The sequence below is a fragment of the Molothrus ater genome, chromosome 6 (genome assembly GCF_012460135.2).
Source record: "Molothrus ater isolate BHLD 08-10-18 breed brown headed cowbird chromosome 6, BPBGC_Mater_1.1, whole genome shotgun sequence".
Classification (NCBI taxonomy): domain Eukaryota; kingdom Metazoa; phylum Chordata; class Aves; order Passeriformes; family Icteridae; genus Molothrus; species Molothrus ater.
Genome location: NC_050483.2, coordinates 50952732 through 50969090, shown reverse-complemented (window position 1 = coordinate 50969090; position 16359 = coordinate 50952732). Strand labels below are relative to the sequence as shown.

Genomic DNA, 16359 nt, shown 5'->3' with positions numbered 1-16359 from the left:
TAGCAAAATTCTCTTCACCCCACTTATATCACAGATTTTAGATGTAGAGACTAGATGGCACCAAACACTTCTGAAAGCATCAACTTATATTTTTATGGATCTCTATATAGATGAGAGATGTTTTCACTGTGATAGATGCAAATTATAAAAAAGGCCCTAATGTTCCAGACAGAGATTATATATTTTATGATATAATTTGGTTCCCTTGTGAAGAACAGGTATTCAATTCCTTCCTCAGATCTGGTAAGGATGCACTGAGGGTCATGCTAAATCCAGGATAGGGGCAAGGTGCCCTCGGCCTAGGTGCTGTGACTGCTGGATTCACCCAGCAGAACAAATTTGGTGTGACTCAGATGTGGGCACATGACTGTAGCTCTCTTGTGTTAGTCAGACACCACAGAGCTGTGTTCTCGTGTGCTGGCTCTGTGTCAGGGGATGAGGGGGGCAGAAGATGCACAGAGCTGACTCAACAAAGATTTCTGAGCAAGGATCCAGCAGCCACTGCAGTCTGCAGCTCTGGCATTTTGGAGTGGACTTCGGGAAACCTCAGCCCAGCTGCAAGCTATTGGCAAATCAATAACACCACTGATTTAATTCACTACTGACTTTTGAGAGATTGGGTGTTAGCACCTGCAGAGCAGAAAGCAGTGCCAAAAGGAGGGAGGAGGGGTCACAAGCCTTATGGCAGAGTAGGAGGACCAAGCCTCTATAAGCTACCAGAAATAGAGGGATCTGCCAAAAGTGGTTACAAGTAAAATAAGCATTTATATTTGTAACTCATGATCATGGCATTGATATTATGATTCCCATCCTCTTTTCATGCCTCTCTGACCATCTGATGCTGAAAATGATTGCTTGACTGCAAGTGGAGAGCTCAAAGCTGCAGCCCCCAGTGACCAGCAATCCTTCTAATGCAGTGATCCAACACTACCATCCTGTCTCCTCCAGCTGCACTGTTCTCCCATGGGTGGTGTCAGGATTAAGCTTTTGTCCTCTTGTTGCCACCACCGAGCCACAATAATGTCTGGCTGAAGCCCTGAACTTCCAAAGATGGACACACAGTGTGTGGCCAATATGCCAAAGGATTTCAGTGTCCTGCCCACCTTCAGGCTACCTCATTTTGCCACATTGAAACAGACTCTTTGCTCTTGTCAATGACACTGATTTCAAGAGAAAGATGTGAACTAATAATGATGGAGAAGATTGGGACTGGCCTTTCCTTCTTACTCCCTCTTCTCCACAGCACTGCTGAGGTGTTTGTTACTTTGGTGTCCACCTGCTGACCTGTACAGCATAAATCTGAACTGAGGCGAGTTTTACAGTTCAATAAATATAGAATACCTTTAAAAGTCCCACTTGAGCAGATAAAAAGTCTGGGAAATGTCATCCAAATGTTATCATAAGTGAAATAAAATGAAATCATAATTCACTCAGATTCAGCATTACTCAAATGCAGTGGAAAGTAGTGCTTTCAATGCCTGAATCTGCTGCCTTATTAGTTTCTCTCCTGAAAGCTATAAATCCTTGATCAGATGTTCTCTCCTGAACTCCAAAATAGAATGAGTAAAGTTCAATTTGGCTAGGCAAGAGCAGCAGTTACTGAGATCTGAGAGATTTAGAGCAACAGAGTTCTACAAATCAGCTGTCCTGGTATGACAACTTTTCATACAAGGACTGATAAAATCTTCCATACAAGTGGTTATTTGGAAGATTATGTCTGTACTCAGTGGACCTGGATCCTTCAAAAGCATGAAATTACTTCGAAAATTGAGGGGACATATTTTTTGTGGGTACTTAGGTAGTCACTTGTCTACCTCATTACACAGCTAAATACCTCTGAAAATGTAATCTTCAGTCACAGTCTCAAAGGAGACAGATTTTTAGAGGTGCACAGATGGCCAGGAGGTTTACAAAGTGTCTGGTTGTTTAGTTCACTATAAAATCAACGAGAGTTAAGGGTCTCATATAAAACCACATTGCTCTGCCTGATTAAAAACATAGCCCTGTGTCTGGTTAAAATCACTAAGGTTGGAGCCTTGCAAGCTCTCAAAGCTGCATTTTGGCTTTCCATGAGGAAGTCCCCAGGCAGGAGTGCCTGATCAATGGGAACAAGAAGGGGAGAGGTGTCAAGCCTGAGCCAGCCTCCAGACCTGGACTGTCAGGACAGAGGGCTGGCATCAGCAGGAGCAGACAGTCCACAGAAAACTGACACTAAAACAGGCCAGCCCAGACCTTCACAAAGACACTTCAATCATATCTGCACAGTTTAAAGCAAGCTGTGGGTTTGCTTTGACCATTTGAGAAGGTGTTTTTCTTTAAATAGCAGCTTAGGATGAGAGCTGCCACTTCCAATTTAATCACCCTCCTTTAATACAGGCTGGTGCTTTGCAGCTGGATAATTAACCTTGATATTCATTCGGACTTCAAAACACCCAATTCCCATTGCTGTCAATTAGCTGACAATGTCAAGTGTGTCTTGATAGAAGATTTTTGTGTGACCCTGGCAATATAGCATTTGGGAAATTTCAGTCCTTCACAACTAAAAATGGGAAGTGACATCCACAGAATCAAAGAATGGTTGAGCTTGGAAGGGACCACTTCTCTTTTAGTGAAGTGGATCCACTAGATCCACTTGGGATCTAGTCCAATCTACCTGCTCAAATAGAGTACTCTGGAGCACTTTTCTTAGAATAGTGTCCAGGGTGATTTTTAATATCTCCTCAGCCTCTATGGGCACCCTGCTCCATTGCTCAGCCACCCTCACAGTACAGAATTCCTTCCTCCTCATATTCAGGTGAACTTCCCATGTCCCAGTTTCCACCTGTTGCCTCTTGTCCTATTGCTCAGCACCACTGAGAGTGTGAATTTGTCCCTGGATTGAGTTCACTAAACAAAACAGACAAGTATTAGGGTTTTCCCTACTTTCTGCTCTTATGAAAATGTACCTTTCTAAAACACCCTCAAGATATTTTTGAAACCTTCTTGTTGTAGCTCTGAGTGCACAGAGGATGCCTTGATCTCAGAGCACCCAGAAGCTGCCATACCTTTTAACGCCAATGTAAGGCTGGAGGCAGGGTTATAAACGACTGTACACAATGATTTTTGATACAAGAAGCAGTAAATAAGCACTGAGTATCAAAATGAAACAAAAGGTGGGAAGGGCCACTGGCATTTCATTCTTTCCACTGATCTCTTTGCATTTATAATAAAGAGTTATATCCTACTAGTAACAAGATTAAATTAGTGGGCAGAAAGAAATTTGAATCAGACTATTTTCCTGATATGCCACAGTGGGCTGTGTTCTGCTAATGAGTGCTAACCCTGCAATCAGGTAAACATTCACCTTGAGAAATGAACAACCTTAATCAGGGCTTTTAAATCAGCCAGAACAGTCAACAGCTAAAATGAACTTGGCTCAAACACGACTGCTTTTCTGTTTAAATATTGTTCTTCCTTCCTTATACGGATGGGTAATAATAGCATAAGTGAAACATTCTTGTAGTAAAAGAGCGGCTCCCGTCCCTTCCATGTTAGAGACCCTGTCCTGTGACTAAGAAGGGATGTATTAATCATTGGTGCTCAATAGAATGCTTTTGCACTGGCTAACTGGAGCCTTCTGTGAAGGTTCCTAAATGAGTCAGTCTGAACTCCATAGTTCTAAAGAACTTTACCTCATCTCCTAAGCAAAATAATGGAGAAAATAAATAAGACAGGGGGCAGGAAGAAAGAAAAAAGAAATGTTGGTCTGTTGTGCTTTCCTCTGGATTTGAGAATGACATCAACCAGTGGACCTTTATCTGAAATATTCTGACAGTAGAAAAAACACTGACTACTCCATTTTCTATGCAGGGTCAACATTACGAAGAGGAAAAACGGGCTTTGAGCCATGAAATAATTGCACTCAATAATCACTTAATAGAAGCCAAGGTGACAATAGATAAGTTGTCAGAAGACAATGTAAGTATTTAATTATTCATTTTGAGATTATATTCAGAAACGAATTTGGTCTTGCACTTCCCGTTATGGAAATTATAGAATAGTATTTTATATTTGTGTAAAATGTAACCTGTCACCTCAACAGTTAAAATTCATGTTTGTTTGTTTGTTCCCATCATTTTGTAAATCCAGCTCTTATGCTATGAGGTTGTGGTGAGACTTTTCATTGATATTTTTTTTCCTTATGTCTAGCCTGAAACTGATGAAAAAAATATTCTAAGAGATGGCAATATTCCCACATTGATTTTGCCATCAGTACAGCAAATTGGTGCAAGCACATGGTCAGAGCTGTTGCAGGGACACGTGTGGAGTGGGGCCTCATGAGAAGGATTTTAGGCACAGAGTAGAGCCCTACATTTCATGCAGCTCTTTGATCTTTTGGTCTTTGCTCACCAAAAAGCGCAGCACAGGCCGGCTGTGCTTGCAGCAGGAAGGACTGACCCAGCCTGGTCACTCAGACCACTACTGCAGGGAGCAGGAGCCAGGCTCTCCCCAGCAGCTGTTCACGTGTAAAAATGGGGCTGTCTCTGTGTGGGACAAAACAGAGAACATCTCTGGCAATTGTCACCCTCCATCTCATTAAACACTACTGAAAAATGGCATGAGTAGCACAGCTGGCAACAAGCTCATTAAATCCTTCCTGAGACAAACCTACAAAGACAGCAAAGAGAGGAATATTGCAGGCATTTAGTTCATTATTGTGCCATTCCTTCCACATTTAATAAAAAATTCATCTGCAGAAGACATGTTTCTGTTAGTACTTATTTTCCAGCATCTTACATTCAATCTTCCCGTATTTCACATGAACTCTTAATCATAGCTGGGAGCATTTAATCTCATTAAAATGCCTGTTGATGTGAACTCTGCCTGTGCAATTAACAGCTTTCCAACTGAAGTAAAAAGTCCCCAATCTGACCCCTAACTTTCATAGAAGTTGAGTTGAAAGAGTTACTTTATAACTCTAACAGCTATAAGTAATGGAGCATGGTAAAAGTAATGGGCTACATCCAGATTTTGGAAGCACAGGAACAACTCCAAATTAATTCACTTGAAATCACTTGGAGGTTTGTGGTTTTTTTTAAATTTAAAATAGAGGTGGAAGAAAGTTGCAGAAATCTCCCTTCAAGTATGCATGCATTTATACTTCTTCATGGAGTCAGGTTTCAATGCCCATTTGAGGTGTTTTCAGTACTCATAGTTTTACTCTGAGCACTAGAATATGGTCCAGAGGCCTCAAATAACAATACAACATTTTCAGCCTTGGGGTTGGCCCATGGACAAAGTTCTGCCCTTGCAGGTCTTGAGAAAACGGCATGAAATTAAGTCAGGGGAGATTTAGGTTGGATGTCAGGAAAAGGTTCTTCCCCAGAGGGTGGCTGGGCTCTGGAACAGCTCCCCAGGGCTGTGCTCACAGCCCCGAGCCTGACAGAGCTCAAGAAGGGTTTGTACAAAGCTCTCAGGCACAGGTGTGACTCTTGGGGATTTGCAGGGCCAGGAGTTGGCCTTGATGATCCTTGTGGGTCCCTTCCAGCTCAGGATAATCTATGATTCTGTCTAATATCACTAATAAGAGTAAAGGTTATATTCCAAATTTTAAAATAAAGAACTACAAAACAAACCACTAATATTATACCTAATAAGTACAGAAGTGATAAACTGAAGAATTCTGCATGGGGAGAATGTTTTTGTCTCAGCAATATTTCTTTCTTCAATTATATTTTCCCTCTCTCTTCTGACAGAAATGTAAAATGATGCTTTTGATACAAAAACATATTTTAAACTGTGGGAAACCCTTCTGGCATTAATTGCCAGTTATTGTTCCAGTTGCCACAGATATGGCTGGTTTCCATTCAGGCAAACATTGAAGGAGAGAAGGTCACCCCAGTCACATGGCTTGGCCCAGCAGGTTGAGAACAAAGTACACGTGGCACATGTAGCTCACATGTAATTTCTTCTGTAGTAATTTTTAAAGCTGCTAAAAATAAAGTGTCAGAAATGCTTTTCGTGCTCTCCATGACAACCACTGAGCAGAAAGAGAGGCACAGAGCTTTTGAAGAAAGGATTAGGTTCTGGAGAGAGATAATTTTTGTGTGCCTGGGAATGCCATATGGGACTTGGGGTACCTGTCTCTGATGTACATTGTGCAGCAATATATATTGGGTTTAATGTATATGCAACATATCCAAGTCACATGCACATGGAACAGATTTTACTTCTAAATTGAATTCTTGGGTTCTTTTTCAAGAATGAAAATAGTGTGTCCTTATATAAAATTTAAGATCCACATAAATGAATACAGTACATTTGAAGCAAAAAGGGCATTTATAAAATCTCACAAAGACAGATTAAAAAAATCACCAAAAAAATGTGTCTAAAGGTCCTAGAATGTGAAAAAACATGAACTAATGTTCACAGGACAGCTATCCCCATCACTGAGAGACTCACAAGAATATCTTGTTGCTTTTCTTATTACAGAATACCTTAAAATTGTCCTTTAAAACAGAGGAACTTTCTTTTTCACAGAAAATTTCTTTTTGAGTTTTTAAGAGAATTAATGTAGCCATAAAAATCGGTGTGCAATAAAATTATGACATTAACATCAGAGAAAATCCAAACTATATCAGTATTCCACACCTTTTGTCTACAAACACATGCTAACTTTTACAGATTAACACAGCCCAGTGCCCATAGCACTTTCATGCTTTGTATATCTCATCTCTACCCACCTATAAAGGCAGCTTCTGAAGCCAACCTTGGTTTCAATGCAACTAGATAAAGAAAAGATAAAACAAAATACAGCTCCCACCTTCAGGGAGCCAGAGATACTGGTTGAAGGATACAGTTACACAGTCATGTGTGCTAAATCAAATTTAAGTGAAGGGCAAATCTGTGTGCTGAATTTTCCCATTAAATAGGCTGTGGGAGCCATTCAATACCAAGATAGTGTAAGAAGCTTGCTTAAATTCCCTCCTTCCTTGTGTGGAATTCTCACGGTGATTTCTCGCCCAGTGAAAATATTCTATTCTGCAGCATCAAATATTTGCAGTGAGATTTAATATGTTTCTATAGCTGCATTCTGCAAGATATTAAAGGAGCCAGGAACCATCCAGAAATATCAAAAGGAGAAAGAGTCTCCCTTTTAAAAAAAATCAACACAATGTATATTTCTGTAATTAATTTCTCCCACAGTCTCATAAGATTATTTTAGCCCTTTCTAAAGTAGTATTTTAGTGCTCAACTGGATAATACCCAGTAAAAATTTTCTTTTTTGTTTAAAAGATCATGGTTTTTTAGCCTTCATGGTACCATGCGTGTTAACAGTATAAAATTCAGTTCTTAATGGTAAATATCCATCTTCTGAAATGCAGATTACTGTTCTGTTGTAACAGGTCTCAAAAGTTTATTCTTAGTAATTTTAGCAGCCCTCACAGAGCGAAGGTGGAAATATCTCTAGGTTGTGCAAGAAACAACAAAGCATCTTATTGTGTTTAGAAATCAAGGTATGCTCCAAATCTCCCCAAAGTGAATTTTGAAAAGATTGATCAGGCATGGGAGAAAGGCTGAAAGCCACAAGCACTTTGCAAGCTTTAAAGAAGAGGTTATTTCTTGTTTTTCCAGGAGCTCTACAGGAAGGACTGCAATTTAGCTGCTCAGCTTCTCCAGTGCAGCAAGAACTATGACAGGGCACATAAACTTTCAGAGGTAATGTGACCAAACTTGTTCTATAACATCAATATTGTATGGAAAACAGGTTATTTTGCATGCATCAATTCCAGAATTTGTTTGCCCTTAAGGCTTTTATTCCTCCACACACCCTCCTTTAAGGCACAGGAGGTCTCGTGCACCTGCTGGTGTTTGTGCAGTCGAGGGAGGTGCTGACAAAATCACAGCACCAATGTGATCTTGTTCCACCCATGATGAAACTTGCAGGAACTCTCTCCCCAAACCTCTCCTACCCAATAGGATGGGCCTGCACTGATTGCCTGTAAAGCAAAGGTTTTGTAAAACACTCAAGAGCTGTGAACTCCAGAATGCAGAACGCCATGCAGGAGCAGTGGGGTGAGAGCAGGGAAATGACAGGCCACAGGCGTCAGAGATTCTGATATAATCAATTTTCCTCCTGAAGCTATTTTCCAGTCCAGCTAGTTTCCAAACCCCAACTTTAAAATGGAGTGCCAGAACAAATATCTTTTTCTAAAGAAACCAGAGCACGGAATGATTGATTTCCAAGGTGTAAACTTTAATTAATAATCCTCGCTTCCAAGGAAACGAGGCTTGAGGAATAGGCTCCATAAAGGGGAGGCAAATATTATCTTAGTAAAGAAGGCAGTTCTTTAGGGATCCAGGCCCTGCACAAAGCAATAGCACCTTCCTCATACATATTGCTTCAGTGAAGGCTTACAGGGAATAGCCTTTCCTTCTTCAGTCCCATCAGGTCAGCATCTCCCCAAAGGGCCTCTCTTGTGCAATCCTGCAATGGAATATTGCAAAATTAAATTTGGAATGTAAAAACCATCTCTAAGTCAGTAGATGGCTTCAGAGCACTGAACAACCCTGGCAAATAAAGATGGAGCAAGATTCTTCTGTCTACCAGACAAAGATTTTATGCAACAGAGACAGAACTTCCAAATTAACCATTATCTTGGCCCTGTTATTTTTTCCTTCCCCTAGCAAATTGTATCAAGGAATTATCATTACATTACTCACACTTGAAAGCACCCTACCTGTTCAAATTAGGACCTTAAAAGCATTTAATTGTTTATTTGCAGAGAACTATCACAAATGTGAGATCTCCTCCCAGTTTCCCAGACTGTTATATGCTCAGTTATATAGGCAGTCTCCACTCATTAGTCCAAGGCATTTATTAGTTTAGCATGTGTGAATGTGCTGTCACAGCCAATAAATTCTTTAAAAATGCAAATATTGCCTGATAAATTATTGTATGTTATCCAGAAACCTAAACTGTAGTAAAACATAGTAATGTGATAGCAGTATCATTTTAGTAATTCCAGTTTCCAGTGCAGTGCCCACAAAATAACATTCTTTTTAACACATTTCATAATCTTAATAAAATGTATAAAATAGATCAAATAGTGGTGCTACAGGATACTAAAATAAGAGCTTCCCCATACAGCATTTTCACATTAAATTAACTGTATTTCTTTTTCCTCATTTCTATGGCTTTTTACACCAGGCCTATTTTACAACCTGTTTATTCAATCTTTGTTGCATCTGTACTTACTATGACTAATGTTGCTGCCTGCCAGCAGACTGGCAATATCATTTATTTCCAATGGAGGACATATGAGCTAATTAGCAATATAATGATTAATCTAAAATATCCTGGAAGGTCTGTTGGTTGAAAAAACACTCATCCTACTACAAATAACAGGAATGTCATTTCACTACATGCCATATTTTGAACATAGTGAGGTTTGGGAATTAAAATAGCTTTAAAAACTTCCCAATGAAATTAAAAAAGGATCTCCATATTTTACAAAATGTGAGACCATGGCAAGGAGCAGGTAAATAAATTCCTTATTTTATTTCCTTATTATAAATTCCTTAAATTTCCTGTGTCAAAAATACAGAGGAGAGAACAACTGCAGGTATTTGTAGTGTTCTCTCCTCTAGAGGAAAAAATTTAAGGAGGAGGTGAGATTGCTAAGGTCATAAGGTTAACCATTGACTAGTTTGTAAAGAGGAACTTGATTTCTAGTTATAAAAACAAAGTTCTGAGTAAATCACAGTTTAGCCCAGCACTGAAGGGATTAATTCCCAAGTGGCATAAATCAACAGGAATATCAAAGGAGCTAACAAAATCACAAACTCAAAACTTATTCCAAACATGAATCCAAATATTCTGATTTCCAGCAAGAAATAGGGAGAGACAACCTCTCTCATATTGCTTTCTGATCATTGTTAGAGATCTCAAGTGAGCAAGGCAGATAAAATTTGACAGGAAAGTGTGGCTTGGTGATACCTGAGTAGGCTTCACCAAGAATATCATCTCTCTCTCTCTCTCTCTCTCTTCTGGTCCACATGACAGAATGGCAGGTGGAACCATCATCCACCACCCTGGTCCTGACTTTCTGAAAAAAAACCTATATGATTTCTGATATACAACAGACTTATTGATTAATTCTGTCACAGGAGTCACAATGTGAATTCAGGTGCTTTTGTCTGTCAGTGTGTTGAGGATTTATGTGGATGGTTGATCTGACAAGCAGTGTCCAGCTGAAGGGCCAAGGAAGGCAGCTTGATCTGCTACTTCCCAGCACAGGAATAATCCTGTCACAGCAGCCAGCACCTCCTCTCTAAGTGTCAGTCAGCTTCTCTGCATCTTCAAACAGCATTGTTTATCAAAGGTGATGCTGGAGGGCAGGAGCCAATTTGGCATGGGGTTGTAGACAAGATAAGCTTGAGGAAAGACAAAAGAAGAACAGAATAGATATGATCTCTTCCTCCTTCCTCACTCCCACAGAGACCTCTGCACACCCACACTCCAACTGCAAATCACACCCAAGCACACAGTCTGGAAAGTGTTGCTGTAGGCTGTAATTCCCTTCCTGCCTTTTTAAGATTGTTGTTTACTACATACTTTATTTACATCAGTAAAATAGACCTGGAAGTGCTGGGTTAATGGCTGGACATGAGGAGTGTAGAGGCCTCTACTGACCTGAGCAATTCTATGATCATTCCTATCCAACCTGAATTAATTTGGAAGGGAACATTTCAGTTTCACAGTGTAATCCATGAGCAAAAGCAGATGAAGATGTACAAATGTTAAGTAAACAAACAAAATTCATTTGATTACATTTGTTTCAAGAAATGCACAAAGATTGTGGCCATGATAAAGAACTAGGTATGGTGAGCTATGTAATGTCATAAACAGCACTCATCTGACACCTCTATTGACGTGTACCCTTTTCTCCTCTCTCCTTGCCATCTCTTTATGTTTCAGTTGCCAACTGACTTTCAAGAAAGAGTCAGCATCCACCTGGAAAAACACGGCTGCAGCCTTTCTGTCCCCTTGTGCCACACTTCTTACGCCGATACCATTCCCACCTGCGTCATTGCCAAAGTGCTGGAGAAACCAGACCCACACAGCTTGTCCTCACACCTGTCAAGCCCATCCACAAGGGATCTCAATTTTCAGGACCCTGCTGGAAAGGTGGGACAAAGACCTCAATACAAATCTGACATCTACTGCAGTGACACGGCCCTTTACTGCCCTGAGGAGAGGAGGAGGGAGAGGCGGCAGAGTGTGGACACGCAGGTGAAGGACGTGGGGTTCCTGCGCTCCCAAAACTCCACGGACAGCACTGTGGAAGAAGATGGTTTCCACTCCAGCTTCTCCCACGAAGCCTTCCCAGAGTACATCACCTCTCTGCCAACCTCCAGCTCCTACTCCAGCTTCAGCGTCACGTCTGAGGAGAAGGAGAACGCCCAAGCCAACACCCTGACAGCCTCGCAGCAGGCGATCTACATGAGCAACCGCGAGGAGCTGTTTGAGAGGAAGTCGCCCGCGGGGTACGAGCACCAGGGGAGCCCCAGGTTCGCCAAGCCCAAACCCCCGCAGCACATGGAGCTCGCTGACGACAACGAGAACTCGCCCACTTTTACCAGGACTCTGCCCCCATATGCAAACGAACCTTTTCATTTCTCAGCCATAACACCACAGCAGGCTCTGGCAAACCAGAAAATGAGGAATGAGTGCAGGAGCACCCACCTTTCAGAAGAAGACTTGCCAGGGCGGTGGAGGCAGCTGAGTGTGGAGGACATTGGAGCGTACTCCTACAGGAACACTGGCAGGCTGTCGCCCTGCAGTTTCTCAGAGCAGTACTACAGCAGCCCCATCAAGAAGGGGGACAGTCGAACAAGCCCTATCTATGCTAGTTACAAAGCAGACAGCTGCTCAGAGGGAGATGACATCTGCCAAAGCAGACTTGTGGATTCTTGCTTCCTGAGAACAGACAGTGGCCTGAACATTGACATCAGCACAAGCTGTAAGCAGGACAAATTGCCCACTTACAAAACAAAAGAATCAAGGGACCAAAAAAACGAAAGGATCACTGTCCAGTTATGCAGTAGCAAAAACATCGAAAATAGCCCGGTATTGAAAAGAGAATATGTGGATGTGAGCCCCAACAGCTCAGCAGAGTCTCTCAATCAGAGTTCAGTGGAGGCTCCAGAAATGCACCAGTCTTCCATGGATCAAGGAAGCCATCCGGGGGTTCACAGCAAACAGCCGCAGTTCCAGCGGACGGGGAGCACTGGCCTGAGTCGGAAGGACAGCCTTACAAAAGCACAGTTATACGGAACCCTTCTGAACTAGGCACCTCCCCACATGGCAATAAGACAGCAAACAAAGGGAAGGAAAGAGCATTTGATGCTCCTAGTGAACAATAAGGTTCTAAGAAACAGGATTATTATGAAATATATATTCATAACGGTACTATATGTTTAAAACAAAATCTCTTCAAAAACGTTATACAGCACTTTTCACTTGACATCCTTTCCACACGGGAGACTGTCCCCTCCCCTCTTTTATAAACCTGAAATATTTTTATAAACAAAAATGTATTTATTAGACTATCCTAAGCTATTTGAGCAGAATTCTTTTCCCTTCAAGCAGGTTTCTTATTTATTTTTGTGCATGAGGCCATCTGTGCCTAAATTCTTGGAGGAAAAGGGTAAAATCATGATGACAGTGACAAAAAAAAATAAACCCACCTGATAAAATACCATAAAATGTCATGTGAAATCAAAAAAAAACCAAGAATGGTGAATTTCAAGAAGTATATTTTTTAACAAGAATGGAATTGTATCTTAAGTAATTTCATACAAATGTATTTATGAGTGACTAATGTATGCACAAAGTGATACTAATATTTTGTTCTTTTAATCCACTGTGTTTCTGCTTTCCTATTTTTCCTTGTATACTACCTCAAAAGTAATTGAGGGTTTCTTTGTCACATTTTCTGTAGGCTTGCATTTATATTGTCTAAAATGCATGCAGTGTCATAATTAATACTGTATTTTGCATAACTTAATAAAAGACACCAGTGGATATATTTTGGGGTTGTTTTTCCCTTCATTCAATAGAACATGGAATTGCTCTGAGGGGCATCAGTCCAGCAAAAATTAATGGCTAAAGCTCCTGTACTGGATTGCTTTCTAAAGGAGTCTCTCTTTCCCTGTAAGCTCCAGAGTTTAACTGGTTCACAGCCCATGGCATCTGGGTGTGGGAGGATGACTTCTCATCAGTCTGTTGAAAGTAAGCAAGGAAAAAAAAAAATGTTTATCCACAGTCTTGAGTTCACTAGACAGGGTTCTGCATACTGAATGAGAACAGAAAATTACTCAAAAACCAGTGATGTAAGCTCCTCCTCTATTACTCACATACTTGACACAATCTTTTATGCCTTTAGGACTTTTAGGCCTTTCTTCTTATGCAGCTTGGTATTTCTAAGAGTGATTTTTCTGAAGCCTAAGGAAAGTCTGGAAAATCTGTAGCCTTTACTCCTGAGTCCAAGAAGCTGTATTTTTACCTGTACTTCTGGCACTTCCTCCAGCAATTTTTCTGTTTCTCACCATTTCACCATTATGGAGCATACAACTGGGACAGGAGGAAAAGGGAGAGAGCAAAACAAGAGGAGGAGAAAAACAAAAAGGAGAGAAAGGGAAATCCTGAGGATTTTCTTCCCAGCTTCAGTATTCCTGCTTGGTGAGAGGTAGAATACAACAATAAATATTTAATAATTATTTTAAGTCATGTTCACATATCCTATACTTTAAATACTGACTCTTGACAGCTCAATGTATGGGGAAAGACCTTGCTTAGTGCAGTACGTGATGGTAATCAGTGGGATCACTGTGAAAATATAAACTAGCTCCTTGTAAAGCTAAAATAATGATCTACTCAATAGGTATTAAGAAAATATACTTTTTCTGCTGATTCTCTGAAAGCAGTTACCTGGCAACTGACCACAAACCAGGAGTACAGAACTGTTCATTTCCCTCATAAGTATCTTCCATCATGGGGCCACACATGCAGTGCACTTGGCATGAATAACTCCCATTGCTCTCTATTTCCACCATGTACAATATAAAATTTGTCCATTGTTGATGAGTGCAAGTACTTGCTGTGCTCTTTGGAAGACCAGGCGTCAAGTCCCTGCAGTTCCTCCAGGGTCTGTTGCAGCACTGTGGAGAATAATGGTCACAAATAATATCTCACAGGTAAGGCACGAGATAGCTCCAAAGTGGTGCTCATTTCAGTACAAAACTGTCACATGCCTTGTGATTTTATGCTCCCAAACTTGCTCACAGTGAGTGTGAGAGGTAGGGCAGGCTGCAAATAATTCCATGAAGTCGATAATAAACACGTACAATGAGGTTTCCAAAGGCCAAGAGCTACTTATGGCAGGATGTGACCTGCAGTAAATTGACTTGGAGATCCACAAGAGCTGTTATTTCCCCTTTGAAACACCAAGACAGAAAACAGATATGAAAAAAACCTCACTGTTGACTCATTCAGGTATATAAAATTTAGACAATCCCTAAGGAAAAACATTAATTTCTCTGGTCAATGAATATAAGGATTTGTATGGAAGAGGTGAAAATTAACTGTTATCTCACCTAAGAAAATATGTAAGCTATGAAACAGTAAATTGTGTCATTTATGAACTGGAACACAGTGTCAGACTAATCCTTTTATAATATTGTTCATTATTTGACCTAAAGTGCTACTTTGGCAATTATACAAAATTACATTTCTTCTAGATATTATATCTCTGATTATTTAATATCCTGTTCTATTATATTCTTTCATACTACTGCAGTTTCAAAGTCTGCTTCTATGCTTGACTTAACTCTTTTTCTCAGTTTATGTGCACTAATACATAAACTGAGAACATAGACTAAACCCAGCCTTTTCAGCCAATTAGTACAGGGTTTTTTGTGAAATAGCCCATGACCTTGTAACATTTTTCTGTAATGAATTCTGTTACAGAAAAATATATTAATGAATTTCAACTGAATCAATCAAAATAGCTATAAAAATTCTTCAGCTTTAATATGTCGATTTAAATTTCTCCTTAATTAGAAAAACTGATGGTAAGTTTGCTAATTTCCTATGAACATGAGAAAAAGCTCCAATAATTCGCCAGCATTTTCTCAGATTTACAGATACACTATGGTTTAGTTTAATTTTTAAAAAATAACTTTGAAATTTTATAATAAAGGATTTCTTTCTGGGATTTTGGGGTTAATTTTGTCACAATAAGTTTAGATTTATCGAGACAACCACAGGGAGAGATCTGAAGCATAAGGACAGAATGATGATAAGTGTTTTCACAATAGATTCAAATTTTCTTTGTGATAGTGTCTTAATTTTTTTCTTGCCTTCAGTTTTCACACCAGGAGGAACTAATCCAGAAAAATCTTGATGAGTTTTGAAGTATGTCATTGGAGGTATTGAAAACAGCCAACAGAGTTCTGCTGCACCATCAGACAACTGGTTTGTACAGACTTACAGGCACTGAGATTTTAGGGGATTGATCCTTGTTAAAAAAGGAGCACTTAGGTTCTGTAGGACATTTCTGACAGAGAATAGCACCTGAAAGATCCTTCTCAAAAGATCTGAGATTCCTTTTTTTCATTCAAGTAGGTGTAGTTTGATAAGCTCTACTCTTATTTCATTCAATTACAAGTGTCTCCAGAAAGTAAAACAACAGATCTTCAGCCAAAGTGCCACAGACCCCTCCACTCCAGTGGCTGAGAATTTACCATGAAATACCTTTACCCAAGGACGTGGAATGGAAAAATGTTCCACTTTCTCTTAAGCATTATAAGAATGCCAAGGTGGCTCCATGCTGCCACAAAACCTCACTTTCCCAAATCAAATTTCATATGCAGGATTTGTAGGTAACTATGGCAGGAATTCTTATTTGATTAATTATTTCATTTGCCATGAGAAAGAACAGAAAGGGCGAGTAAAAGAAGTGGCAAGTCTCTAACAGTGCAGTGAAGCAGAAGATGAAAAATGTCATTTTAATGATGAAAACCAAAAGCAGAATGAGTAAGACACACAATGCCGATCAAGGGGAAAACAGAGGGGGCTGAAAGAGATCAGAGTCAAGTATATTGAATCACATATCAAAACAGAAAAGAATACAAAATGTTACTAGGGATATGGGTTATAATTCACCAGCAATAACAGTGCAAAACTATTATGAAGTCATGGAAAGAAAATGCTTTTTTGAGATGTTTTTTCACTCCCAAAAAAAACCTGTGCAAAATCTCAATTAGTATGAATAATGCAGGTCACTTTTGTTAAACTTTTTAGAAGTCTAAAAA

At 40.0% G+C, this 16359-nt stretch overlaps 1 protein-coding gene across 10 annotated transcripts in view; it reads left to right on the top strand.

Annotated features, from left to right (window-relative positions):
• The window catches only part of BEGAIN (brain enriched guanylate kinase associated), a 158572-nt gene extending 145499 nt beyond the window's left edge, over window positions 1-13073 (top strand). For all 10 annotated transcript variants that reach the window (XM_054515207.1, XM_054515209.1, XM_036384210.2 and 7 more), the window contains 3 exons: window positions 3850-3957; window positions 7615-7698; window positions 10961-13073. In XM_054515207.1, coding sequence (XP_054371182.1) covers window positions 3850-3957; window positions 7615-7698; window positions 10961-12334 — 1566 coding nt within the window. In that variant the 3' untranslated portion in view covers window positions 12335-13073. The remainder of the gene's footprint in view (window positions 1-3849; window positions 3958-7614; window positions 7699-10960) is intronic.
• Window positions 13074-16359: the final 3286 nt, after the last annotated feature.